General features: G+C 44.4%; 1 protein-coding gene across 1 annotated transcript; it reads left to right on the top strand.

Annotated features, from left to right (window-relative positions):
• Positions 1-21,463: 21,463 nt before the first annotated feature.
• On the top strand, positions 21,464-23,513 carry srp9 (signal recognition particle 9). The gene is made up of 3 exons (XM_007898226.2): positions 21,464-21,606; positions 22,064-22,132; positions 23,023-23,513. Exons 1-3 carry the CDS (start codon positions 21,535-21,537, stop codon positions 23,140-23,142), a joined length of 261 nt encoding a protein of 86 aa, XP_007896417.1. The 5' UTR covers positions 21,464-21,534; the 3' UTR covers positions 23,143-23,513.
• Positions 23,514-27,744: the final 4,231 nt, after the last annotated feature.

The following is a 27,744-nucleotide window of genomic DNA, read 5'->3' as shown; positions in this document are numbered from 1 at the left end:
CAGCGCTGCTGCTAATTGATTCCTCCTACCCGTCCAAGGTATTTTGCAGCCAAGCAAAAGTAAATATTTACTGAATTCTGTGAGAGTACAGGATTTTAACTTTAACTTCTGGGTTAAAATACTTGGTGTCCTGTTTGGCTAGTTAACATTGCTTCAAGTGTAACATTATCACGTGTTATTATACGGCGTCAAATGCACTCCTCTGCTGGATGGGAATGGTATTTTGGCTAACCTCGGACACCTCTTAAGCTGTTCAAAACAGTACATTAATAAAGTGCCTTTCACGTCAGAAGGACGCTCGCTCTAAAGTGCTGGACAGTCAGGGATTTGGATTCAAGTTGGGTGTTGGGGTCAGGAGTAAAGGGCAGTGGTCGGAGGGTGACCGAAGGCACAATGAAAGAGGAGAAGCTTGAGACGGGTCTTGAAGGAGACAAAGTAAGGGTGAGGCGAAGGGACTTACAAATGCGCACTCTGGGATCTCCAAACGTTGGCTTTTGCCAAACTATTCCTAATACTTTCTGGAATTAGTTAAGCAGGATATTTCCCTCCAAGGAGTGCACGTTGCATTCCATTAATAATACTTGTATTTGATATAGTGCCTTACCAAGTTGTTGAGACGTCTCAAAGTGCTTCAGAGAATATGCGGTAAAGTGAATTGACTGTATATTTTGTAGCCGAAATGCAGCAGCCCATTGCGCACAGCAGTGTCCCATAATACCACTTACACACCAGCAATCACATTCTAAAGCAAGGTTCACTGTAATCCAACCCAGAAAGGTTCTGATGTCAGCTTATATTTTACAAAATAACACACATACATTGAGTTTTATTAGAAGACATGTTTAAAACTGCAAAACCAGCATTAGCTAGTATTCCTGCTGTGCATTTGCTCTGCAGTTTTTAATTTACAGCCTTATCAGCAGCATATTTTTCTCTTCTTCCATGCCTCATCTGTACAATTGCAACGGTATTTTGTTGTGAAAAATTAAACATTTTCACTTAATTTCAGTTGGATGAACAGTTTACTACTCACAAGGTGATTAAGGGCTAAATGGCTGTTGAGCTGATTAGATCAGAGACATTTTACAACATTTGATTTAGAATGAAGTTGCAGTTTACAAAGCAAAATGGTTAGTTATAATGCAGCAATTGGGGTTCATAAAATCTACCCGATTATAACTGGGCAATAGCTAGTCAGCGCTATTGCATGCGTGCAGAAAAACCATACAGGAAGACTACCAGCACAAAAACTCAATTTGGAGTGAGCCAGCCGGATTCCTCTACACATTTTGAANTTTTTTGGTAAATAAATGTTGTTAGGGAACACCCCAATCAACAACAACTTGCAATTATATACTGCCCTTCGCACAGGTAGGTTTTGAGTGCTTAAACGTTTGATGCAGAGTTGGAAAGGGAGAGGTGACCGAAGGCATGGTCCAAGAGGAGGGTCTTCAAGCGCACAGCAAGCAAACTAACATTTAGAACAAGGGTTTACTTTAGTTTCTGCTGCTCAACTACAGATTTCTTCACACAATAATAATCCTTGCATTTGATATAGCGCTTTATGTCATTGAGATGTCTTAAAGCTCATTGCAGGATTTACTGTAAAGTGAATCGACTATTTTGAGGATGAAACGCGACAGCCAATTGCGCACAGCAACATCCCACAAGCAGCCTTGGATTGAGTGACCAAATTATTATTTTTGGAAGGGATTATAACCAATACACTACAGGACTCCATTTGAATGTCACTCGGTACACCTTGTTCATTCAGCCGTTCCACCTGCATTTCTTGACTTCACAGCAACAGGTCTGATGTAGATTCACAGTTATACCCAACTGCAAGTTGTTGAGGCCTGCATTTGCATTCATAAAGGAAAAAAGTAACCTCAATGTCATTAAGTGTATACTATGTTACTTAGCAACATACTAAGCATCCATTCTAGAAGTTTAAAATGCATGCACTGTTATATTTAATACTGGTAATGGTAACTGATAGTAAGGAGTTTGTTTCTTAAAATCTGTGCTAATTTAACACACATTCTCCAGTGTCTGCTTCCGCAACAACCTCTTATTTACTGACTGGCACCCATCAATTTTCAAACATGTTTTAGATTCCTTATAATCTAATATTGTATCCAGGAATAAGAACCACCCACAGTCAGCAAAGATAAATAAATTTCAAAAATGATTGAGAATGGTAAAACACCAATCAGAACTCCATTTACCTAGCTAGATTAATTAGCAATCTCATTTGACCTGAACTCTGTTCACCTGCTAAATCTTAGATGGAATCATAATTGTCAGAATTTTAGATCAAAGGAGGATCCCATTTAGCTTATTGTTTGGTCAGCCAAGTGTGACACATGGAGAAACCAATCATGATGTTTAAGAGTATCCAAACCAATTAGAGTTCCAGGCATCCCCCTACACATGGAAATTCCTACATACTGGAATGCGTGCTCTCTCCTTAGAGGGTTGTATCCTGCTTACCCAATTCCAGGCAATATTCCAATGGGGATCCTAGAGTGCGTGTTGGGTACTACCTGAGTTCAACCAGCTAAAACTGCATAGCTTGCCATTGAAAGCACTGTCAGACAAGTTTTCCCATTGTTCCGCAAAATAGATAGCTCATTCAGAGTCAGCATAATAGGCTCAAACAGATAGGGTGGTATGGACTTTTTGTTTGCTGGGCAAGGTGTTGCTGAAGCTCAATGTAGGCTTGTTCCTCTTGACGTGAAAGGCGCTATACAAATGTAATCTTGTTGTTGTACGCAGAAGATTATAATAATCTGCATTGTGATACAGCGCTTTTCACGTCTTCTAGACGACTCAAAGTGCTTCATAGAACATACTATAAAGTGAATTGACTGTATATTTGTGGGCTAAACAGCAGCCAATTGGGCACAGCAGTGTCCCACAAACAGTCTGAGATTGAGCGACCAAATTATTGTTTTTTTTCTTGAGGGATTATCATCAGGCATGTGGAGCAAGGAAATTTGCCCAAGGTTTCGCCCTGCCGGGAATCAAACCCAGGTCTCTCGCTTGGGAGACAAGTGCTCTAAGCACGGAGCTGCAGGACTTCACGCTACAGGACTTATACAGGTTACTGTTACCTTACAGAACACCAGTTCCACAGAAGACCTCTTTAACCTACAAATTAAGCCATGTTGATATTAGTCACCTAATTCAGCTGTCCCGGTAAGATGCACATCAAATGTTGACCAAGTCATGAGATTCAGCACTTGAGGTGGCAGCAATCAACCTTGAGGCAGATCAATACAGTGTTTACCAAGTCAGAAACTCAGTCTTGAATCCAATGCAATGGCAGGGGTCACTGCAGAAATACAACATCACGCAACGACTACCTAAAATACTATGGAAAATAAACATTCTCAGTCCCACAAACAAGACAATAAATCCAATTCCCTCAAGCATAATTTCATGTCAAGCTCTTTAATGAGCAATAGAATATTCAATTTCTCAGTCACCTCAAGAGGTTACTGCTCCCATTCATTCTCTTGTATAATTAATCAAAGCTTTAGTCGAGACATTTCACTCTTATTCACTCAAGGTGGCTGGCACTTCACAAGATGTCGCATAAAGGTCCTCCCGCCACGCTGACGGCAGAATTCTGTCAGATGGCTGATCAGGAAACCGAGACCTAGTGAAAGGAAACAACTGGAGTCTGAATTCATGAACTTGCATTCAATGCTTGGAATCAACCTTGATTGGTTTGCAGAGAGGCTCCTGCCAACCTGCTCCTAACACTTTCCAGAATTAAGTAAGTAGGATGTGTCCCTCCAGAGAAAGTGCAGATTCTATTCCAATAAACATCTCTGGAATGTCCATGCTGTAAATGGGATGGATGAATGGAACTCAGTTCAGTTTGGATACTCTCAAGCATGGTGATGGTCAGACACCCAACTGATCAAAAGAATCACCCTCACATTGAAGATAGGAGTAAAGCTGCAGATCTCTTGACCCTTATTCAAGATGAGCGTTAAACAAGATTGCCCATTTGCACTGCGTAAAACTACAGAACAGTAAAAAAAGGGTCAAGCCTTACACAACTAAGTAGACACTACCTTAACAACAAAATTTCTGTCAATGAATCACATTAGTTCATGCATTAGCAAAGGAAGAAGTCACATGCAGCACACCTTCCAGAGTTCCAAAGTGCACAGAAAAACAGAACATTGCTTCTACGCGGCCAATGGAGGCTACCTGAAGTAAATGGCATATGCATAGACATTAGCTCATGAACACAATTAGAATATTTGGGGTTATCCTAACTACTCAAATAATGTCCAAAAGAAGACAACGACTTTTCAGGCGCTGCTTTTTATCAGAATTCTAATATCTGAAGATATCAACATAGCTTAAAGTTTCATCATTTCGGTTTTAGATTTTGGCATTTGGAGTTTTTAAATTTAGTATTTTTCCAGTCATCCCATTGTAACCAGGTTTCATCATTCATTAGCTGGTAAATAATACTCTTCCATTTTAAAAAATTTGGACCAAGTCAGTCATATTTTCACAATGAAAATTTATACAACATGCATCACCTAGGAGCAGCACAATTGTGAGATTATAGAAGCATTTACACCTGATAGCAATTACTTGAAGCACTGAGATGTTTCTACAGGACAGGCAATAACGAATGCAAGGATCATTATACCACTTTTTTTTGAAAACTCTTTTCAACCACTGCACACTTCAATATGACCAAATCATCATTTTTGCTAAATTAAAAATACAAGTAGACCAATAAATAAGAAATCATTAAGAACTAATCCACAATAGCACAAATTTCTATAATCACCACATGCAGTTATTACCAAGGTGTCTGTCTGGCTCAGTTGATAAACACTCTCACTTGAAGGTTGTGGGTTCAAAGCCTCACATCAGGAATTTTAACTCACAATCAAGGCTGACACTCAAGTGCAGTGCTGGGGGAACAAAGCTTAGTCAGTGATGCAGTCTTTGAGTTGAGATGTTAAACCGATGTCCCGTTGGCCGTTCCCATGAACGTTAAAGATCCTGTGGCTCTATTTAGAATCACAGAATTTTACAGCACAGAAGGAGACCATTGTGCTGTCTCTTTGAAATAGCTATCTAACTAGTCCCAGTCCCGCAGCAATTTTTTTCTTTTCAAGTACACATACAAAAGATATTTAAAAAGGGAGATTCCTCAGTGTCGTGGGCAACCCCCTAGATAAAAATTAGTCACTCACTTCACGGCTGCTTACGGAACATTGCTATGTGCAAATTGGCTGCCACATTTGCCTACAGATATATAGTTTCTATACTCCAGAAATTCAGTGAAACCTAGACTTTCTTGCATCCGTTCATTAGTATTAACATTCTATAAATGATCACTCACAAGAGACGGAAGGAGGTAGAATGAATAGATGTTGACTAAAGAGTTTGAGGGTTTCAAAAATCAGAGAGAAGGCAAAAGGATTTTGAGAATTTGACAGTAAAATTTCAAAAGCTTCAAAAACAAATTTATGATCTTTGAATTCAATAGAATTTTTATAACATTTACACATCTTAATTGCTGTCAAATGCCATGGCCATTTGTAAGCAAATGCAGCAGCCAAATTACACAGCACGTGAGTGAAAAAGTCCTACAAAAGCAATGAAATCAATCAACTGTACCAAAGGATTGTTGCCCAGAACATCAGAAAAAGATTTCAATGCATTTTTGGAAAAGAGATTTATAAATATCCATTCAAACAGCAGATAGAAACTCAGTTATAAAATCTCATCTGAAGGATAGCAACACCAACAATGCAGTGCTCCTAGTACTGCACTGGAGTGTGAGTTTGGACTGTAAGGTCCATATGTGGGGCTTGAATCCACAACCTTCTGACCCAGAGTTGGGATTGCTACCAATGTAGCCAAGATGACACACGAAAAAGCAAGACAGGCCCTGAAGGTACTCAAAATGATTAGCATACCAGAATGAACAAGAGTCCCTAAGCATTTTAAAAACATTGTCTATCAGTTCTCAAATTTCCCAGCACCATGCCAAATACAACAGCTCTTTTCCCATCCCCAAAATAGCTCTATCAATCCATAAATATGATAGTTATTCAGACTAAGTTTATGCATAATGGAAGGCAAACTGGATGGTCCTTGGTCTTTTTTCGTTTAGCAAATTCTTATGTGCTAAGAGAAAAAGGATACCACATATTGTACAACCTTTCTGCAACAGGTATAACCAGTTTTACAAGATTGTAATAGAAGACTAGTAAAAAACACATTGCAAGCCAATGGATCCAAAATTACAAATTCTCTTCCAACCTTGCCACACAAGCAGCATGTTTAGGATTCATTCATAAACTTAACTCAGATGTGCTGAATTAGGTAAGTGAATACTTACATCCAATTAATACTTTGCAACAATTGATGGATTAAAGGTAAAAGTTGAAGCAACTTTAATGGTAGCACCACGCTGCCAACCCACAGAATCATGCTTCAATTTCAGTCTCCCCTGAAATTACATCAGGACTTCAACAGAGAAAGTTTTTTCAAGACCCCACAAATACTGAAGATTTTAAAATTAATAATCTTTCAGTAATTAATCTAGAGGCAGATTGACAAAACTGTTTTTTGCAGCTTAAACGGTTAAACGTAAAACTATTTACCTTGGTTAAATATAGCATTAGCTTAGCAAATACACTAGATATCTGCAAAATGGGGAGTCATTTCAAAATAAAATAGCAGAAGCTATATAACTACACAAGAATGAAATTGTTTCAGCTCTGTATTGTAAGGATTCCTTTAAAAATCATTAAAAACAGTTATATTGGGTGTTCCTCCTCACTTTAGTGGTATCCATCTGAAAGGTATTAATCAGACAAGACACTGCGGGTGCCCATCAAACATATATACTAAACCCAGCAAACCACCTTCTGTTGGGAAGAGGGGAACAAAGATAAAAACATTTATAGAAAAGTATATGGATGGATGCAAGAGTCTGTAGGTATCAAGCTTCTGGAGGGTTAAAGACTTTCGGTCATTCCCCTCCATGGATCCATAGTATGCACGTTCATGGGGTGCAATTTGAAGATATTTCCAGCCAACCTAAAAATAGGTGGTTCTTAGAACAGTGGAATGTTTCCCCATAGTTAGACTCAATTTGTAAAGCCAACTACAAACTGGATAGCATCTATTGCCTTTCATCCCATAGCACTGCACTATTAGTTATAAGCAAAACCAAAGATTTAAACTTCAGAGGTAAATGAAAAGTTACTTGCAACAGATCTTGGCTATAAAAACAAATATGTGCTGCATAGTATAATATTATAAAAATAAACAAATGTGCTGAGTCCATAGCTTTATTTTTTAATATTTTTTAAATATTTGGAAACAAAAGCATATTTTATAGATGAGAAAGATAGACATGCCATGAATAGGGTGGGGATAAAATGACTTTTATAAAATGGTTCACTTTGCACAAGTTCCATAATACAGACAGGGAAGAATATCACAAAACACCAGCCCCTTTCAGGAGTTAACCAAACACCAGCACAGACAGGACGGTATTAAGTAAATCTTAACACATGCTACTATAAAAGATAACTAGAACATACAGAATAAATTAAAGCCATTACAAAGTGTTTGCTTTACTCTAAATTCTCTCAATTTGGAAGGTTCAGAGTGAAAACCTGGAGCAAGGGCATCCATCCAGTTCTCCCATCAGCAACTGTGCTCCCATTTGCTTAGAACCAATGTATTAAATGTAGTAAAAGCTTAATTTAAGCATCACCAACTTAAGCTAGAAATCTAATCAAGAGAAACTGACTACTTGGTCAACAATAAATTACTAGCTATAGTTTGCATTGTGTTCTATGTGATTTTACCATCAATTGTTCAGTCCTAATCTGGTTTACACATACTTTTTCCCTTATTAGGGAAAGGGAAAGAATGCAGTGCTTGAAATGGGCTGATGAAACAGTTACCACATTAACTTCTAATGTTTCACATAAAATAGCTGCCAGACTATAAATATCCAGTTTTAAGTCATGCTTTAGGAACCACGAGCACTCTTCAAATAGTTTTACTGCTGTTATAGAGACAGGAATCTGCTGCAAAGTTGTGTTATATTAACCCATGCCTTCATTCCCACATATAAAACATGGTTATTCAAATGGAGGGCTAATTTGTGCTACTCAGAATACTTAAGATGTAATGATTCCTGTGGATTAATCCCCTAGCCAAATAGCAGACAGGCAACCCACCCAAGCTTAACAACCTTGCTCTTGATCTGGCTACTGGATAACAATATTCTGGGTTCTAAGAAAACAACTCTAACAAGATCACATTTTTCATTAAAATAGTCAATGAATGAAAGGACTCAGGACGGGGCACCATGTCAGTAAGCCATTAAGTAGTGCACACCAAACATCTGACAGCCATTGGACACCTGCACCTTCCTCATTCACAGTTCTAAGAAAGTTCCTACAAAACTTTGTGATTTTATACTGCAGATGATTCAAATCTCACAAGATGACAATACTCCTTTGTTAGGTAAAGATTAAAAAAATAAGGTTACAAGCTCTCTTTACCCAACAAAGCAGCATATTATATATTACCAAACTTATTTTTCTTACTTCACAGCAAGTTCCAGGCACCAATCCACCTTTTTGATCAAGATTGGGCAAGGATATATAAATCGTATTGCAGTGTGTTGTAATATAATCAAATTGCAATCCCTGCCCGGTTCTACTGGCTCCCCATCCCTCTGAGGATAGAGATCAAACTCCTCCTCCACAGAACCTCATCCCACAGTCCCTTTGGCTCGCTCCCTCCCTCGCCTCCTTCAAGGCCCGTCTCAACATGCTGTTCTCCAGCCACACCTTCGGTCACCCAACGACACCTACCCTCCCTGCCCTCCACCCCTCCTGATCCCAACCATCAATTCCAGTGCAGATCCCTGACTGTCCAGTGTCTTGGGACTTCCTCCTGACATGAAACCTGCTATACAAATGTAACTTGTTGCTGTTGACTGCCCCAGCAGATCACAACCTTAATGGGTGGGGCAGTATCGGATGGACAAGCACCATAAAACCACCAGGACACAAAAAATAATCTTGCACTTCACACTACACCACCTCTGACCTAAGCTCAACTCTAATCATACTGGAAGTAATTTTTCTTCTTGCAAAGAAAACTTCAAAAGGAATGATGCAAATCCTGCACGTTTCTTCCACTGTCAAAAGTATAAACAAAATTCAGTGCTGACAAATTGAAACAGTCAGCACACCCAGAACGAACAATCTAAGGGTTTTTCTAGAATATTTAGATTTTATCAGCTTTAAACAACAAAATTATATTTGTAAAGCGCCTTTCATGTCGGGTGGACGTCCCAAGGCGCTAGGGGCAAACAAAATCATCGAAAACCTTCTCCAAATAGCCTAGCTATTGGGAAACCAACACACTTACACGCCACATCATTTCAATCAGTTACAATTTCCAAATCACTAGTCACCAATTTTGGTTGCTTTCAGACAAACCATTTGATGCTGAACTTTAAAATCACTTGTAAGATATCATGTACGATACAGTACCGACTTGCCTTCCACTTTTCTATTCGCTCAAGACTCTTAATTGCACCAATTTTTTTCATCATAAAGCTCAAAGCTCTTTAAAAGAAACATTAGAAAAGGTTCAATGTACGCACTGTGAATACTTTTAGGAGCATCATTTCCGAGACCAAGATACTCCTTTTGTTCAAAATAAACCACGCTGAGCTGTTACAAATCGCTGGAAATCTCAAGTACGCCGATATTCCCACAAACTTCATATTGCCATTCGGACTGAAAAGGCTTTCAGGGACTCGACAAAATATCTCAGCGGTAAAGAAACAAATGGGAAAACTGAAATATGGCACTGTAATTAATGCGAGTTGCAACAAACAAACAAAATAGGGATTTATTTTACCCCCCACCCCCCCCAAAAAAAAAAGTGGTGCCAAATTCTTTCAAGATTTACATCTTTCCTTCCTCTCCCCTGGCTGGAGTCTTTGCATAAGACACACACACACACACACACAAAGTTGGTGATCAGCAGCTTTCTTGTTTCAAGGGGAATCAATATTCCAATGTACGACATTTGCACGATTTTTTTTAAAAAAAATTGAATTTCAAAGCCCGCTGAGAAGTCAGGAGATGCAACCCCCCGGGGCTCGCTCACTCACAGCTCCTCCAGAAAACAGCCCAGAAACCAGGTGCCCCTCTCTCCCTCTCCCTCTCTCTCTTAAAAAAAAACACCCCAACCCCACACACCTGCCTCTCCAAAAACACAAGTCATTTACGAAAATTACCTTCTTTTTTAAGAAAAAACGCGCACACATTTAAGTCACAATAAGACACAAAGGCGCCGCCTGGTTGGAAGCTTGCCCAGGGTTTTAAGTTTATTTTCTTACCTCATTGCCACACAACAGTATTTTTTTTTCTTTTTTTCCTCTCTCTTTCTTTCTTTCTTTCTTTCTTTCTTTCTCGCCGGCGGTTTATTTTGTTTTAATTCCTCTCGCTCCTTAAAGACTACTCTGCGCCTTTCCTTCCCTCCTTCCCTCTCTCGCTCTCGCTCGCTCTTCGTATAAATTGGTGCTTGAATCCGAAAGAAAAAAAAAGGGGGAAAAAAAAATTTTCCTCTTCACTTCACAAGAACAAAAAGAGAAACGTTACGGCGAGAGACTGACTGACTGACCGACCGACCGACTGGAGCCGACAATAATAATAACGGGGGAAATAAAAAGGAGAGAGAAAAAAAAACACGTTCGCCGCACAAAAACCAACCGGCTCTGCGACAAAACAATTAAACCCCTGGTTTATAAACCTGAAGGAAAACCGAATGAACAGTCGGGAGAGACCGCTGCTTTAAGCCATTCTCTCCGGTTTTATTCTTTATTTGAGGTTTAATTGAGGGTTTTTTTTCCCCTCCTCCTCCTCCTGCCTTTCACGAGGATCAAACGAACCAACGGCTGCCGGCGCGGCGCGCTCCCACTCCGCTGCTCGAGCTTCGCCGGAAATAGACGCCTGCCGCCGCTGTCAATCAAAGCTTCACCACTTCCGGTGCGGAAAACCGCCAACTCTCCACCCTCCACTCGCCTTGTCAATCAAAGCAAATGAAAAGCTTCCGAGCTGCGCGTGCGCACTTGCCCCATTTCAGACCTGTCCATCAAAGCACGATGACGTCTTTGGTGGCCCTTTCCTCCCCCTGACGTCACGACCAACGGAGACGCCGCGCGGCTGCGGGCATCGCCACAGCGCCCTCTCCCGGCCGCAAGTGTGAATCGCTTCCACAACAACAACAACAACAAGATTCCATTTATAAAGCGCCTTTCACGTCGGGAGGACGTCCCAAGGCGCTGCACAGTTGGGTCATGACCCGAGCAGGGGGGAAATGGTCAGGGTGAGGGGAGGGAAGGGAGGGAGAGAGGAGGGGGGGTCAGGGTGAGGGAGGGGAGCGAGGAGGGGGAAATGGTCAGGGTGAGGGGAGGGAAGGGAGGGAGCGAGGAGGGGAAGAGAGTCGAGAGGGGAGCTGAAGGCTCGGTCAAAGAGAAAGGTTTTGAGACCGGCCTTGAAGGAGGAAAGGGAGGAGGCGGCGAAGGCACTGGGGGATGGAGTTCCAGAGCCGAGGGGCTGAGAGGCTGAAGGCCCGACCACCGATGGTAGAGCGGTTGGGGCGGGGGATGTGGAGCAGACCGGAGCCAGAGGAACGGAGGGTACGGGCAGGTAAGTAGGGGGATAGTAGGTTGGAGAGGTAGGAGGGAGCGAGGCCGTGAATGGCCTTGTAGGTGAGGATGAGGATCTTGAAATCAATCCTCTGGGGGATGGGGAGCCAGTGGAGGCGAGCGAGGGTGGGAGTGATGTGGTCCCGAAGCCTGGTGCGGGACAGTACACGAGCTGCAGAGTTCTGAATGACCTGCAGCTTGTGGAGGGAGGTGCCGGGAAGGCCGGCGAGGAGAGAGTTCCCATAGTTCATACCGAAGGAACAGTTGGAGCAGTGTTAAACCATTCCCTCTGGTTTTATTCTTTATTTGAGGTTTAACGTGGTTTCTTTTCCCACATTGTTTTAATCCTCGCTCAGAAGGTCGTGGCAACCAAGTCTACCCTCCTGGACTGAGGACACTCGCTGTGCCACGGTCCTGGATGAGCTTTAACTTCCTCCAACCGAAGATCTGTGTACTTTGCGTTTCGCCCTCAAAATATAGTCAATTCACTTTACAATACATTCTGTGATATCGCTTTGGGATGTATCGACAACTTGATAGGCGCTATATCAAATGCAAGGATTATTATTATTATGAACAACACTTAAGCTCCCTTCAGTTCCTCCTCATCTCAGTCCTGGGTGTATTGACCTCCCCAGTTGCTCATGGAGCCTGTCCAGAACCTTGATGTTTTGTCAAATCTTCGACACTCTAAATCGTCTCTGCAACATCGCCCAAGCAGCCTTCCCATCTTTGTCACCTCCAGTCTGTAATGTTTCAATGCAGGGTCTTGGCAACCAAGTCTCCCTTTTCCCCTGGACTCAGGAAACCTGATGCCACACATCAAGTCCAAGATGATCCTTAAAGTCCTCCAACCAAAGATCAACAACTCTTAAGCTCCTGTGAGGGCCTCCTCACTCATACACACTTGGCTCCCTGTCACTCAGTGGATCAACTTTAAGATCCTCATTCTTACCTTCAATTTCTCCACTGCCTTGCCCATTCTACCTCTGCAACCTTGTGGTGTTCTATAGCATATTGGTTAAGGTTAAGGCCTTGCAAGCAAGAGGACCTGAGTTCGATTCCCGGGCAGGGCAAAACCTTGGGCAAATTATCTTTATCCACACACCTCGGTTTACCTAGCAGTTAGTAGCAACCTGGCTGTTAGTCGATTGGCAGATAATTTTTCCGGGGGTAATAATCCCTTAAAAAATAAATAGTTTGGTCACTTAATCCACAGCTGTTTGTGGGACACCGCTGTGCACAATTAGCTTCCATGATTTGTCCACAAAATATACAGTCAATCCATTTTATAGTATGTTATGTGAAGCACTTTGAGACAACAACAACAACAAGATTGCATTTATAGAGCGCCTTTCACATTGGGAGGATGTCCCAAGGCGCTGGACAGTTGGGTCGGGACCCGAGCAGGGGGCAAATGGTCAGGGTGAGGGGAGGGAAGGGAGGGAGCGAGGAGGGGATACAGAATCGAGAGGGGAGCTGAAGGCACGGTTGAAGAGACGTCTCAACAATGTGACAAGTCGCAATATCAATTGCAAGGATTATTATATATTTGGCAACCCTTCTCCATCAGCCACTTTATCCACTCTGCCATTGCCTGGCTTGCTTTATACCCTCTGCCCACTGTGACTCATACCTTTGATAAGTAAGTTTGCAGCCACTTTGTCCTCCCCTCTGAACTCTCTTCTGAAATCCCTCTGCCTCACCTTCTCCCATTCTGCTTTCAAAACTCTAACTATTTGACTGCACCTTCAGTCACCTCCTATTGCCTCTCAATTTACTCTCCCAATTAAGTTTTTGTGGAGAACTTTGAGACATTCTCCCTGTGTAATAAGTGCAAATTCTTGTGGTTATGGATGAGACAATAAACCAAGACTCATGACACTATTTGAAAAGAAAAGGAAACTTCTCCATGTGTTCTTGTCAAGAAATCTCCCCAATTAATTGTTCATTTACCTCGTGGATGTTTGTGGCATTTTAATATCTACTAATGCCTCATTTGCTTGCAAAACATTCACTACATGTGACAGTAATTTCTTGTAACTGTTTTGAGCCTGTGGAAATGCGCTGAACGGCATCCACTTGTTTCTATATTTCGATGTGATTTGAAGCTATAAATTGGTCCATATATATGACAAGAAGTTGACAATCTGTGCAAGTTGCCCTGTCCAATGCAAGTCAAAATATTAGCTGCCAGAATCAATGAGTCATCTCCCACTCAAAGAGTTTGCCATGGATTAGTCATTGGCTGAAAGGAATGAAGCAGACGAGACTTATAAAGGGAACAAGGGGTTGAAATGAAGGGGGATATTGAGTGGGTGTCTCACGAATCTGTACTGGGACCATTTCTATTCTTTTTCTGCATTAATAACCTTTTTTGATCAGCCGAGTGTCTGACAAATGTGCAACTCAGTTACCATGCTTAAGCGTATTTCAACCAGTCTGAGAGTTCCACATATGCAAGCTAGCTACATCTGAATTGATGACCTGAAATCAGTTTTAGAGCAAGGACGTTACATCTGAAGATGACCCTAAGCTAAGCAGGACTATAGAAACTGAGGGGAAAGTCAAAATCTTTTCAAGAGATCTTAATAGAGCAAGCACATGGACTGGTTACTGGTAAATTAAGTTTAATATAGATGAATGCAAGCTCCTATATTTACGAAATAAAAATAGGAGGCTCGTGTAATATAATCCTTGCATTTGATATATGCCTTATCATCCCGTTGAGAGGTCTCAAAGCTCTTCACAGAATATACTGTAAAGTATTTATTTTGTAGGTGACACATGGCAGCCAATTACACTTTTGTGGGAAACAACAGTGGCAAAAATCTTTTTTTGGAGGGATTATAACCCAAACAAACAATCCACCAATCGACTAACAGTATATTGTGGATAGTACAGAAATCATCAAGGGTAAAGTTAAAAATTACCTAGGGGTTTTAGCTTTGAAAATAGATGTTTTAGAGAATGGTAATTGGGATAAAGATTACTAGAAGAGTAATCTCAAATATGTTGAGCCAGCAGCATTACAAGGCACAAATTCAGAGATGTGAAGGGTCCTTATTCATTGAACTCACTTAAGAAACCAATCGATGCTTTAATAGTAGGAAGATATGGTTGGTATAATAACAATAATCCTTGCATTTGATATAGCACCTTATCACATTGTTAAGCTGTCTCAAAGTGCTTCGCAGAGTATATTGATTGTATGTTTGATTGTATGTTTTGTGGGTGAAACGCGGCAGTCAATTGTGCACAATAGTGTCCCACAGCATTCCTGGATTAAGTGACCAATTTTTTTCGAGAGACTATTACTACCAAAAAGAGGGCATTAGGCCCACCAAATTGCACTGGGTGTTTTTTTCCACATAAAACACTTAGTCTAATCTCACTCTCCTGCATGCTTTCCATGTTTTTAATATTCAACAACTCAGATTTACAACAGCAACAGTTTGCATTTATATTTGCATTTATATAGCGCCCTTCACCAGGAGTAGTAGCTCAGAGAACTGAATAATGGCAGACTTCCTCTTCAAGTAGCTATCAACATTCCTATTAAGGAATGCAAGGACTTTGCCTCCACTAAAGTTTATGGCAGGATTCCACTTATCCACCTAATTTAGTTATTTTATTTTCTGAGCCATTCTCTCCTCCTCTGCAGTAGGATGTTCATAATGTTGAGGGAAATCGTTTTGATTTTTAAGGCACTGAACTGTAATGGACCTCAGACTGGGAGAGAAAAATAAAGGAAAGTACAGATCAGGGAGGGAATTAAGGGGAGTCAGATGGTCTCATCTCCGGCAGCGTGTGAATGAGAAAAATTGCCATCCATACTTACTGATCTCATGCCACTGACAGGTCAGGTAAATATTGAACAGATGGATCTGCAGGGAACAGGGCACATTTTTCCACATTCAGCCATGCCTTGAGCACATTCCTGTGCTGCATGTCATCGGTCTAATTTCATGGAAATGTGTCAGCATTCAGTGCATTCCTCACTTAGAGTCCAACTCTGACATTGTCTGCTAACAATGTGTTTAGGAGAGACATCCCAAAATAGTGCTGTGCACAGAGAGCTTTTCTTTGTAATTAACCTGTGTTGTAGTTGACCTCAGAGTGCTCAATGGAACAGTTACTGTTGAGGAAGCTTAACTTCTTATTTAATCTGTGCTATTCAAATCCCTTCCTGCCCTGGCACCCCCCTACATCTCTGGCCCTGAAAAGTAATGGACCTCAGACTGGGAGAGAAAAATAAAGGAAAGTACATATCAGGGAGGGAGTTTAGGGGGAGTCAGATGGTTTCATCTCCGACTGTGTTTATGCATGATATGAATGCATGTATGAGGATTTTGGGGCCTGTGGTGTGAGACAGTGGTGGAGCTGGGCGATGTTGCGGAGGTGGGGGAAGGCAGAGTGGGTCATGACTCCCCAACCTACTACCCATTCCCTCCGCTCGACTGGCTCCAACATCTTGTTTGTCCCCCATGTCCTCCGTTCCACCATTGGTGGCAGCACTTTCAGCCACTATGCCCCGAAACTCTGGAACACTCTCCTTTAATCCCACTGCCTTGTCCCATCCTTCCCATCATGACCAGCCTGAAGACCTTCCTCTTTGGTCGAGCCTACGGTCGCCTCCTCCCAGCTTGGCATCATATTCTGCCACTGTCAAGTGCTCTGGGACGTTACCCAGCATGAGGGGTGCTATATAAATTGTTGTTGTTGTTCCTAGCCTCTGTATGTAACCCCTGCTGAACCTAATCTCCATTATTGAACCTGTAGTGGACCTAACCAGCTTTGTTTGACCCTCAACTACCCTTTCAGCTTGACTATGCAAACTCACGGCTTGTCGGCCTCCCCAACTCCTTCCTCCATAGGCTGCAGATCATCCAGAACACTGCAGCCCATATCCTCTCCCGCACTAGGCTCCGTAACCCTATCACCCCCATCCTCACCTGACTCCACTAGCTTCCTATCACACAGAGGATACAGTTCAAGATCTTGGTACTCACCTTCAAAGCCCTCCATGGCCTTGCTCCCCACTACCTCTGCGACCTCCTAATCGCCTATCAACCTGCCTGGTCCCTCCACTGAGCAGGTTCCAGCCTGCTTCAAGTCCCCCGTCTCGCCCACCCCACCATTGCCGGGCGAGCTTTCAGCCACCCTGCCCCCACCATCTGAAACCCCATCCCGTAGTCCCTCCATCTCGCTCCCTCCTTCGCCTCCTTCAAGACCCATCCCAGGACCCTCCTCTTCGACTGTGCCTTTAGTCACCCTCCTTACTGCCCCCACACGTGCCCCTCCGCCCCCCAGCCTCCCCAGCTCGGGTGCAAAACATTGACTCTCCAGCACCTTGGAACGTCCTCCCGATGTGAAAGGCGCTATATAAATGCAATTTTGGTTACTGTTGTTGTAAAACAACATAGCATACCATTGAAAGCATTGTCTGGCAAACAGAAGAATCCCTGCTCCCAATGAATGGTTGGCCAATCATCAGTTTTGCTTTGAAGTATTGACTCAAGAACTAAACTACTGGGACCACCAGAGGATCCACTCAATTCCTGTATTCCATTGCCAGCTCAGTCCTCAGAAGATACACTTCAAGGATGCCCAAGGGAGGATGCCCAAGGGAGGAGAATTTGGTGCTGCAGTGGCATTGTGTGCATCTGTGTGAAGGCTCAGTTTTGCTGGGGGCACATACATATCTGTGCCAGCATGACTCAATTGGTAGCACTCTTACCTCTGATTCAGAAGCTTGTGGGTCCAAATCATGTAGTCTAAATTGACATCCCAAATCAGTGGCTGGCAGTGCACGACACTGGCAAGTTTCCTTACTCCACACGCCTCTGTTTACCTAGTAGTAAGTAGGAACCCAGTTGTTAGTCGATTGGCAGATCGCTTTTCGTGGGTAATAATCCCTCAAAAAAAAATGTGTTCACTCAATCCTCGACTGTTCATGGGTAACTGCTGTGAGTATTTGGCTGTCGCATTTCGCCCACAAAATACAGTCGTTCCACTTTACAATATATTCGGTGAAGCACTTTGAGATGTCTTGGAAGATGTAATAAGGCGCTGTATCAAATGCAAGGATTATTATTATTATAATTTTGAATAAATATTTAAATAAATATCTGGATTTATTCTGAGAAGTTAAACTGAGAATCTGTCCGCCTATTACTATGAACAATAAAAATCCCATGGGACTATTCAGAAAAAGGGGTTTTTCCCCGGTATACTAGCCAAAAATGCCCTGGTAGAATTGGTCATTCACTTCATGGCTGCTTGTGGGATATTGCGGCTCGCAAATTGGCTGCTGCATTTGCCTACAAAATTCAGTCACTCCACTTTACAAAATTTCCTATGAAGAGCTTTGGGACGCCCTCCCGACATCAAATCATCTCAAATTGAGGGATTATTATTTGCTGTCATCCAGTCGTGTCTTTGGGAAACTTCTCTGCCTTTGATGACGCTGTGTGTGTGCGTGTGTGTGTGAGGAGACTCCGTGCTCTAGAGGGCGCTGTGTGTGTAAGCAGACTCAACACAACTTGGATTTATATAGTGCCCTCCACATTGGATGGCGTCTCAGAGCGCTTCACAGTAATGGATCCCGGGACCGAGCCAGGGGGAGGGGAGGAGGTGACCAAAGGCACGGTCGAAAAGAAAGGTCTTCAGCAGAGACCTGAAAATAGAAAGGGAGGGAGCGAGGCGAAGGGAGTGAGGAAGGGAGTTCCAGAGCCTCGGGGCATAGTGGCTGAAGGCACGGCTGCCGAGGGTGGAGCGGAGGACTTGGGGGACGAGGAGGAGGTCAAACACGAAGGAACGAAGGCAACGGGTACTATTTTGAGGAAAGAGGAGGTCAGAGAGGTANGGGGGTGAGAGGAGTGCAGGGAGTTGAATACAAGGGTGAGGATCTTGAATCAATCCTCTTTGGGACAGGCAGCCAGTGCAGTCTGGCAAGGACTAAGGTGATCGGGAAGCGGAGTTTCTTGCGGGTGAGAATGGATGGTAGTGGATAAGAGACTGGCGAGGAAGGCGTTAGAGTAGTCCAGCCGAGAGGTGACAAAGGCATGGATCAGGGTTTCAGCGGCTTTTGAACATCAGGGGACTGGGGGTCGCAAAGAGAGGTGGAAAAATAGAGTTGAGTGTCGTCTGCATACATGTGGAAGTGTACCCCATGTCTGCGGATGACATCCCCAAGAGAGAGCATATAGATCAGAAAGAGGAGGAGGCCAAGGATGGATCTTTGGGGTACCCCGCAGGTGACCGGGTGAGAGTGGGAGAAGCCGTTTGTGCAGATGTACTGCTGGCGGTTCATGAGGTAGGACTCGAACCAGGCGAGTGCAGTCCCACTGAGGTGGATAAAGGAGGAAAGGCGGTGGAGGAGGATGGCGTGATTGACTGTGTCGAACGCGGCGGAGAGGTCCAGGAGGACAAGGAGGCAGAGGGAGCCCTGGTCACAGATAGAGAGGATGTCATTTGTGACTTTCACAAGCGCAGTCTCTGTGCTGTGGGTGGAAACCGGACTGGAGGGGTTCGAATAGGGAGTGGGAGGAGAGGTGTGCGCGAAGTTGATGGCAACAACGCGTTCTAGGACTTTTGCGAGGAAGGGCAGGTTAGAAATAGGGCGGTAGTGGCCGGGGTTTGAGGGATCCAGGGAGGGTTTTTTCAGGAGGGAGGTGATGATAGCAGTTTTGAGGGAGGCAGGGACTGATCCGGAGGAGAGGGATTGGTTGATGATGTCAGCCAGTAGTGGGCAGAGGAGGGGGAGCTGGGTGACCAGTAAGTTGGTGGGGAGGGGGTCGAGGCAGCAGGTGGTGGGTTTCATGGAGGTGATGGTGGGCGAGAGGGAAGAGAGAGATGGGGAGGAAGGAATGTAGAATGGGGGTGGTGGTAGGAGCAGATGATGGGGAGAGTGAGAGGGACAGAGAGGGGGTGGTGGTGGGTGGCAAGAGGCAGGTGGATGAGGCTGCCTGGCGGATGTTAAGTATTTTAGATGAAAAGAAGTCCATGACCTCCTCGCACTTGGCATTTGATACGAAGATTAAGGAGGCCTGAGGGGGGCACGGAGGAGGTAGTGGGTGGTGGAAAAAAGGATTTTAGGGTTGTGTTTAGCCTCCAAGATGATGGGAGTAGAAGGCCGTTTTTAGTGTGTGTCAAAGAACGGCGGTAGCTGTGGAGATGCTCGAGCCACAGTTGGCGGTGAACTGTCAGCCCAGTTTTCCACCATCTGCGCTTGAGCAGCCGGGTTTGGGATTTTTGGCGGCAGAGATTGTTGTTGTACCGGGGAACGGGTGGGTTTGGAGATGGTCCTGGATTTTAGGGGGACGTGGGAGTTGAAGGTGGAGGAGAGGCGATCGTGGAGCAGCTGGACGGCTGCTTCAAGATCTCCGCGGGTGGAGGGCCAGAGGGATAGGATGTTTGATGATGAGAGGGCCTTTGTGAGGGTCTCAGGGGGTAGCCTTTTCCAAGGGCAGTAGAGGATGGTTGAGGGCTTGGTGGAGGAGAGAGGGATGTGAGAGGAGAAGGAGATGAAAAAAGTGGTCCGAGATGACCTTGTCCACTATGCTGAGGTCGGAAATGTCAAGGCCGCAGGAGATGACCAGGTTAAGGGCATGACCACGGTTGTGGGTGAGTGAATTTATATGGAGGGTAAGGTTTAGGGAGAGGGCGCTGGGCTGTAGAGGGCGCTGTGTGTGTGTGTGTGAGGAGACTCCGGGCTGTAGAGGGCGCTGTGTGTGTGTGTGTGAGTGAGGAGACTCTGGGCTGTAGAGGGCGCTGTGTGTGTGTGTGTGAGGAGACTCCGGGCTGTAGAGGGCGCTGTGTGTGTGTGTGTGAGGAGACTCCGGGCTGGAGAGGGCGCTGTGTGTGTGTGTGTGAGGAGACTCCGGGCTGTAGAGGGCGCTGTGTGTGTGTGTGAGGAGACTCCGGGCTGTAGAGGGCGCTGTGTGTATGTGTGAGGAGACTCCGGGCTGTAGAGGGCGCTGTGTGTATGTGTGAGGAGACTCCGAGCTGTAGAGGGCGCTGTGTGTATGTGTGAGGAGACTCCGGGCTGTAGAGGGCGCTGTGTGTATGTGTGAGGAGACTCCGGGCTGTAGAGGGCGCTGTGTGTGTGTGTGTGAGGAGACTCCGGGCTGTAGAGGGCGCTGTGTGTATGTGTGAGGAGACTCCGGGCTGTAGAGGGCGCTGTGTGTGTGTGTGTGAGGAGACTCCGGGCTGTAGAGGGCGCTGTGTGTGTGTGTGTGTGTGTGTGTGTGAGGAGACTCCGGGCTGTAGAGGACGCTGTGTGTGAGGAGACTCCGGGCTGTAGAGGGCGCTGTGTGTGTGTGTGTGAGGAGACTCCGGGCTGTAGAGGACGCTGTGTGTGAGGAGACTCCGGGCTGTAGAGGGCGCTGTGTCTGGATCACGTGAGCTTTGGTCGGATCACGTGAGGCGGTTGTCGATGTGTCGCACCTGGGATTGGATAAATTATCCTGGCGCTCATTGGTCAGGTTTACGCTGCTCTGATTGGTTCTTTTTTCCTCCACGTGTGGTCCCGGAGCTGGAGCCGGGGCAGCGGAGAGAGAGAGAGGCCGGGGCCTGGGCAGCGGAGAGAGAGAGAGGCCGGGGCCGGAGAGAGAGAGAGGCCGGGGCCGGAGAGAGAGTGAGGTCGGGGCCGGAGAGAGAGAGAGAGAGGCCGGAGCCGGAGAGAGAGAGGCCGGGGCCTGGGCAGCGGAGAGAGAGAGAGGCCGGGCCGGAGAGAGAGAGGCCGGGGCCGGGGCCGGGGCTGTAAACCCGGGCGGTCGACAATGACGTACATCCAGAACTGGGAGGAGTTCATTAAAGCGGCGGAAAAACTGTGTCTGTCGGAGGCCATGAAGGTAACTGGGGCCTGGGATTAGGGTACTGGGGGGTAACAGCTGGAGTCTAACCAGCTTCCAGCTGGAGGCAGCACACAGCCTGCCATTGAGAGCGCTGCCCGGCGAGCCTTCCCACTGCTGGACCAGCTCGGAACAACTCAGCTGTTACGCCCTAATAATAATCCCTCCAAAACCCAAACCAATAATAAAATGGTCATTTTCAATCCACGACTGTTTGTGGGACATTGCTGTGCGCCATTGGCTGCCGCGTTCGCCCACAAATATACGGTCAATTCACTTTACAGTGTGTTCTGTGAAGCGCTTTGGGACGTCCTCCCGACGTGAAAAGCGCTGTATCATAATGCAAGGATTATTATTATTTGTGGCAGCGGAGTTAGGCCCCACAAGGGAGAGTGGGAATGGCGCTGATCTGAATCTGATCTCCCAAGGTCCTCAATGCTCCTTGTTCTATTCCCAGGTGCGAGTAGTCATCAAGTACAGACACTGTGACGGGATTCTGGCCATGAAGGTGACTGACGATGTGGTGGTGAGTATCAGCTTCAGCCACGGGTCAGGAGATTGAGCCTGGAACTGACTCTGGCAATCAGGGTTTGAGCATCAACACCAGGAATTAGATTGGAATCTCTATTGGGTTTAGAATTCAGTGAACATTGATTTACAGGGGTATTTACTTACTTGTAATGTACCAAAAATGCCAGGGATTATTGCAAGATAATGGGAACATCCAGTAGAAGTTCTTTCCTCTTTCAGTGTATACAAATTCTTGGGTGGGGCGGGGGGTGGTTGTTGGCCAGGGCAGTGGGAGAAACTCCCTTTTCGAAAATTGCTTCTCTCTGTCTGTGCCTTTCTGCCCCAACTCTCTCTGGAACTCCTTCCCCTTTTGTGCCTGTTGCTGCATCTCTGGTCCAAAGGGGTCTGTCCACTCAGTGACTCTAACTTTCTTCACAAAACACTTTTGTTGAGGGATGAATATCTGGGTAATTTGTTTTGAGGGAAGGGGGAGAAGCATATGAAACGTGCAAAAATATGTGGGAAAGCATGGAACTCCTGCAACAAAAGTGGTCTCTTCTGTGTCCAGTTCTCATGGGATGTGTCAGATTAATCGATAATTCAACAATGTTTGTGTGACACTGGTGTGAGCAATTGTCTGCCCCGTTTCGACCATAAAATACACAGTCCATTCACTTTACGGTATATTCTTTGAAGTGCTTTGAAACATCTCAACAACATAAAGTGCTATATCATTTGCAAGAATTATTATTATCATCAGGGCCTTCAGCCTTTCTGCCCCTGCTCTCTTGAACTCCATCCCAACGTTCAGTGCTGCTGATGCAGGGCACTGGGCTGTGTGATATTGACTGTTGTGAATTGGGCTATATTCAGTAACCTCTTCTTTCTCTCTTCACTCTCTCCCAGTGTTTACAGTACAAAACAGATCAGGCTCAGGATGTGAAAAAGGTTGAGAAATTCCAGAATCAGCTGATGCGTCTGATGGTTTCCCGAGAATCTCGCAGCAACCTCATGGAAACGGATTGACCCTTTATCTGCCAAACACCGTTTATAGTTTTGGAGGGAAAAGGACCCTATTCTGGTGGATGGAATGCATTGGAATTGGCTCTTTATTGGTGGGGGTGGGGGAAGGGGGGGAAATTATGACTTGAGGTCTGAACTGTTGCAGATTGTGTTTATGGAGTTGGGTGACCAGCTCTGGGACCTGTTGTGCAGAACTTGAGTGAGCTCCTTGCCAACAGACTATCCATCTTGAGTAGGTGGAGTGTGTGGGGCTCTGTGGTGTATTGCCATGGTTGGGTTTCCTTGAAGAGGCCATTGATTTGTGTTGAGCCTGTTTCTGCTGCCAGTTTCTGCAGGTATCTAATGGAAGCAAAAATAAAGAATTTGTGGTTTCATTTGGTCTTGATTTTCTTCTCTTGCATGAACGCTCTTCTCTACAAATTCATTGCTTAACCTTTTGGGGGGAGGCAAATTATTTAACCAAGTATCAGGGGTCTTTGTGAACTTCTGGTTCTTTGTGATGCTTGCTTAAAGGAGATAGCCTGAGTTAAGCCTGTTGGGCAAGGTGACATGATCCTGGATTCAGGCAGGTCATATGTGCTGTTGACGATTGACTTGTGAGCATATTACTCCCTGCAAGCAGTGCAGCTCTCTGATCTGACACAATTTTAGGCTTTGTTGCTGTGAAAAACGTATGATTTTTTTACGAGCCAGTGGACGATGCTGAAGCGAGAGCTGAAACCACAATTTGCATTTATATAGCACCCTTAATGAGGGGCAGCGTCTCGGAGTGTTTGATGGTGGCGGAGCTTGACACCAAGCCAGGAAGAGGGCTGAAGTGCCTATAAGTGCGGTCAAAGAGGAGGGTCTTCAGTAATGATCTTGATGTGTGGAAGGAGGGATTGGATTGGGGGGAGAGTTCCAAAGCATAGAGTGGCTGAAAGCGTGGCCACTGATGATGGAAGGAACAAGCGACAAGCAGGAGGCCAGAACCAGCTGAGCGGAAACATTGGATAGTGGAGTGGAGAGAAAGCAGGTCAGAAAGGTAGAGAGATGCCAGTGGGTAAAGAGGTTTGTAAATGAGAAGGAACACAAAAGTAAATTCTTGTTTCCTAAATCTTGAACTGAGTTTGAGTGAATGAGGGGTTGACCCATTGAGAGTCCATAAAATGGGAAGGACTGGGAAAGAGTTGGTTTCTGGGTAATAGGAAGTGAAGGAGAATTGTAGTGACTGTTAAGGGATTTATTGCTATACAATGTGAGACTCCGTGGAAAACAAGCTGGAATCTAAGACTGATCATCTTATTAGCCAAGATTGGTGATAAGACCTGGGAACTTCTTCAGTATTTTCCTACAGAGGCATTGGGGGAAGCCTGTATTTCCTCTGTTTACCAGCAGTAAGTAGGATCCTGGTTGTCAGTCTAATAGTGGATTACTTTCTAGTGGTAATAATCCTTCAAAAAAAGGAAAAACTCAATCCAGGACTGCTTGTGGGACACTGCTGTACGCAATTGGCTGCCATGTTTCGCCCACAAAATATACAGTCAATCCACTTTACAATATATTCTATGAAGTGACTTGAGATGTCTCAATTAAGTGATGAGCTGTTATATCAAATGCAAGGATTATTATTAAAATAACATTCTATATTAAATGGAACTTAATTTCCAGATCATCAATCCCTTGCTTAATTGAGTTGATTTAAATTCTGTCAGCCTTGTGGTTCAGTTTGATGCAAATTTTCTCTCCAACTCCATCTATTGTTAAAAAAAAGTGGATTTTTTTTCCCCCTTGGTTATCAGGCTTGCACACACAGTCAACTCACTTTACAATATATATTCTATGAAGTGTTTTGAGACATCTCAACGATGTGATAAAGTGCTATATCAAAGTAAGGATTACTAGTGGAGTCCTGTAGCTCAGTGGTTAGAGCACTTGCCTCGCAAGTGAGAGACTGGGGTTCGATTCCCGGTAGGGCAAAACCTTGGACAAGTTTCCTTAACTCCACACACTTGATAATAATCCCTCAAGAAAAAAACCAATAAATTTTGGTTACTTGAATCCATGACTGTTTGTGGGACACTGCTGTGTGCAATTGGCTGCCGTATTTTGCCCACAAATATATAGTCAATCCACTTTACAGTATATTCTGTGAAGCGCTTTGAGATGTCTAGAAGACTTGAAAAGTGCTGTATCAAATGCAAGGATTATTATTATTTTATACAGTGCATCAGAATTCCTGTGTCTGCAGTGCTGAGAGGCAATCCCTGACTCCCGGTGTGAAACAGCATTAAAAATGGGGCATCTGCAGTAACCTTCCCTGGTCTGCCCTCAGTTCATGGTCTTCAAATTCCAACATGATCTCACCTACTCTCTCTGTGTGCAGCTTTATTCAACCAAAAAAATACCCAGTCACTATACTTTAAATTCTGTGAAGTGCTTTGGGGCGTCCTCCTGATATGAAAGTGGCTGAAAAGGATTATCATTATTTATTATTCTCTGCTCTCTTGACTCTGATCCTCTGCTTGCTCTCTACTCAACATTCCCCACTCCCTTTGTTTCTCCATTGGCCAAGCCTTCTGCCACCATGCATTTGTTGTATAAATACATGTTATAGGATGTATTTATCACCCTTGTATTCAAATCCCTCCACCCCTCTGCACCCCCTACCTCTGACCTCTCTCTTCAAAACAGTACCCGTTGCCTTCGTTCCTCCAGGTCTGGCCTCCTCCTCGTCCCCTGAGTCCTCCGCTCCACATTCGGCGGCCGTGCCTTCAGCCACTATGCCCCGAGGCTCTGGAATTCCCTTCCTCACTTCCTTCGCCTCGCTCCCTCTTCCTATTTTCAGGTCCCTGCTGAAGACCTTTCTCTTCGACCGCGTCTTTGGTCACCTTCCTCCCCATTCCCCTGGCTCGGCCCCGGGATCTGTTACTGTGAAGCACTCTGAGACGCCGTCCGTCGTGGAGGACACTATATAAATCCAAGTTGTTGTTGTTGTTATTCAGTTGAGCTCAATTCAGGCAGGGTGCAATTTATTCCAATGCCCCTAGGTGAGAGACGGGAAAATTAGATAGATTTCCTGGTGTCTAATGATTTTCTGCTGGAAAATTAGGCAAGTTTCCTTATTCCACATGCCTCTGTTTACATAACAGTAAGTAGGAACTATTTACTTAGTAAAGGTGGATCGCTTTCTGGGGTAATAATCCTAATCCCCCCCCCCCATCCAAGATGTTACAGTGCCCAATTGGCTGCCGCATTTCACCCACAAAATTACAGTAAATCCACTTTACAATAATATTCTGTGAAGCGCTTTTAAATGTCTCTGACATGATAAGGTGCTATATCAAATACAAGGATTATTATCATTAATAAGGTGTATGAATTTCAGGCGGTGACAGGATTGGATATTGCTGTAACGTTAGTGCTGTGGTTGAATATCCTGCTGACACTATCGAGAATGACTACTTAGATGAGATATTGTTGGGAGGGGGGGGGAGCGTGGCATTTCGAGGTTGTCTGCCCATTCAAGTAGACTTTAAAGAATTTAAAGAGTTTCTCCCACTCTCCAATCCAAGCAACAATCCTCCAGACATTTATTTAAATATTTATTTAAAATTATTTATGTTTCTGGGACCTTGCTGTTTATACGTAAATTTTAATATGAATGTTAAAATTTATAATTTTAAACAAATATTTTTTTAAATACAGATATTTATTTAAATATTATTTATTTAAAATGATAATAATAATCCTTGCATTTGATACAGTGCCTCATCATATCTTCGAAAAGTCTTAAAGTGCTTCACAGAATATCCTGTAAAGTGAATTGATTGTATATTTTGTGGGCAAAACGTGGCAGCCAATTGCGCACAGCAGTGTCCCACAAACAGTCGTGGATTGAGTGACCATATTTTTATTTTTTGAAGGGATTATTACACCCGGAAAAGCAATACACCAATCGATTAACAACCAAGTTCCTACTTATTGCTAGGTAAACAGAGGAGTGTGGAGTAAGGAAACTTGCCCCTCAACTATCTTGTTTGACCCTCAACTATCCTTTCTACCCCACATCCGTGCCATGACCCGCTCTGCCTTCACCCACCTCTGCAACATCACCCGGCTCCGCCACTGTTTCACACCATAGGCTGCCGAGACCCTCATACACACATTCATAACATCCAGGCTTGATTACACAAACTCCCTGCTTGTCGGTCTCCCCAAATCCTCCCTCCACAGACTGCAGATCATCCAGAACCCTGCCCTCCAGCCTCCCTGATCCCGACCCCCACCTCATGTCCAAAACATTGATTGTCCAGCACTTTGCGGCGTCCTCCTGACGTGAAAGGCGCTATACAAATATAATTTTGTTGTTGCCCAACGGTTCGCCCTGCCCCGGAATCGAACCCAGGTCCTCCTGCTTGCGAGGCGAGTTCTCTAATCACTAAGCTACAGGAGTGGTGCCATTATACAAAGCCTTGGACCAGAGAGGCTTCAGACGTAAGACCAACCGACTGACTAACTGACTGGTTGGTTGACCGACTGAATTCCGTTTTATTATTTTCCATTTGCCAATTCTGATCATGGCTTCCCTGAAAATCAGCCTCACACAATTCTCAATTCTGATTG

The sequence above is a fragment of the Callorhinchus milii genome, unplaced genomic scaffold, assembly GCF_018977255.1.
Source record: "Callorhinchus milii isolate IMCB2004 unplaced genomic scaffold, IMCB_Cmil_1.0 Scaffold3, whole genome shotgun sequence".
In the NCBI taxonomy this organism is placed as follows: Eukaryota; Metazoa; Chordata; class Chondrichthyes; order Chimaeriformes; family Callorhinchidae; genus Callorhinchus; species Callorhinchus milii.
The sequence above is the reverse complement of the archived record's forward strand: the minus strand, read 5'-3'. Positions and strand labels throughout refer to the sequence as shown.

Excerpts from the sequence above, each read along its gene's own strand:
- srp9 (XM_007898226.2), top strand. The coding sequence starts at position 21,535 with ATGACGTACATCCAGAACTGGGAGGAGTTCATTAAAGCGGCGGAAAAA. Across the intron at positions 21,607-22,063 it reads GTCTGTCGGAGGCCATGAAG|GTGCGAGTAGTCATCAAGTA; the intron begins GTAACTGGGGCC and ends TTCTATTCCCAG. Across the intron at positions 22,133-23,022 it reads AGGTGACTGACGATGTGGTG|TGTTTACAGTACAAAACAGA; the intron begins GTGAGTATCAGC and ends ACTCTCTCCCAG.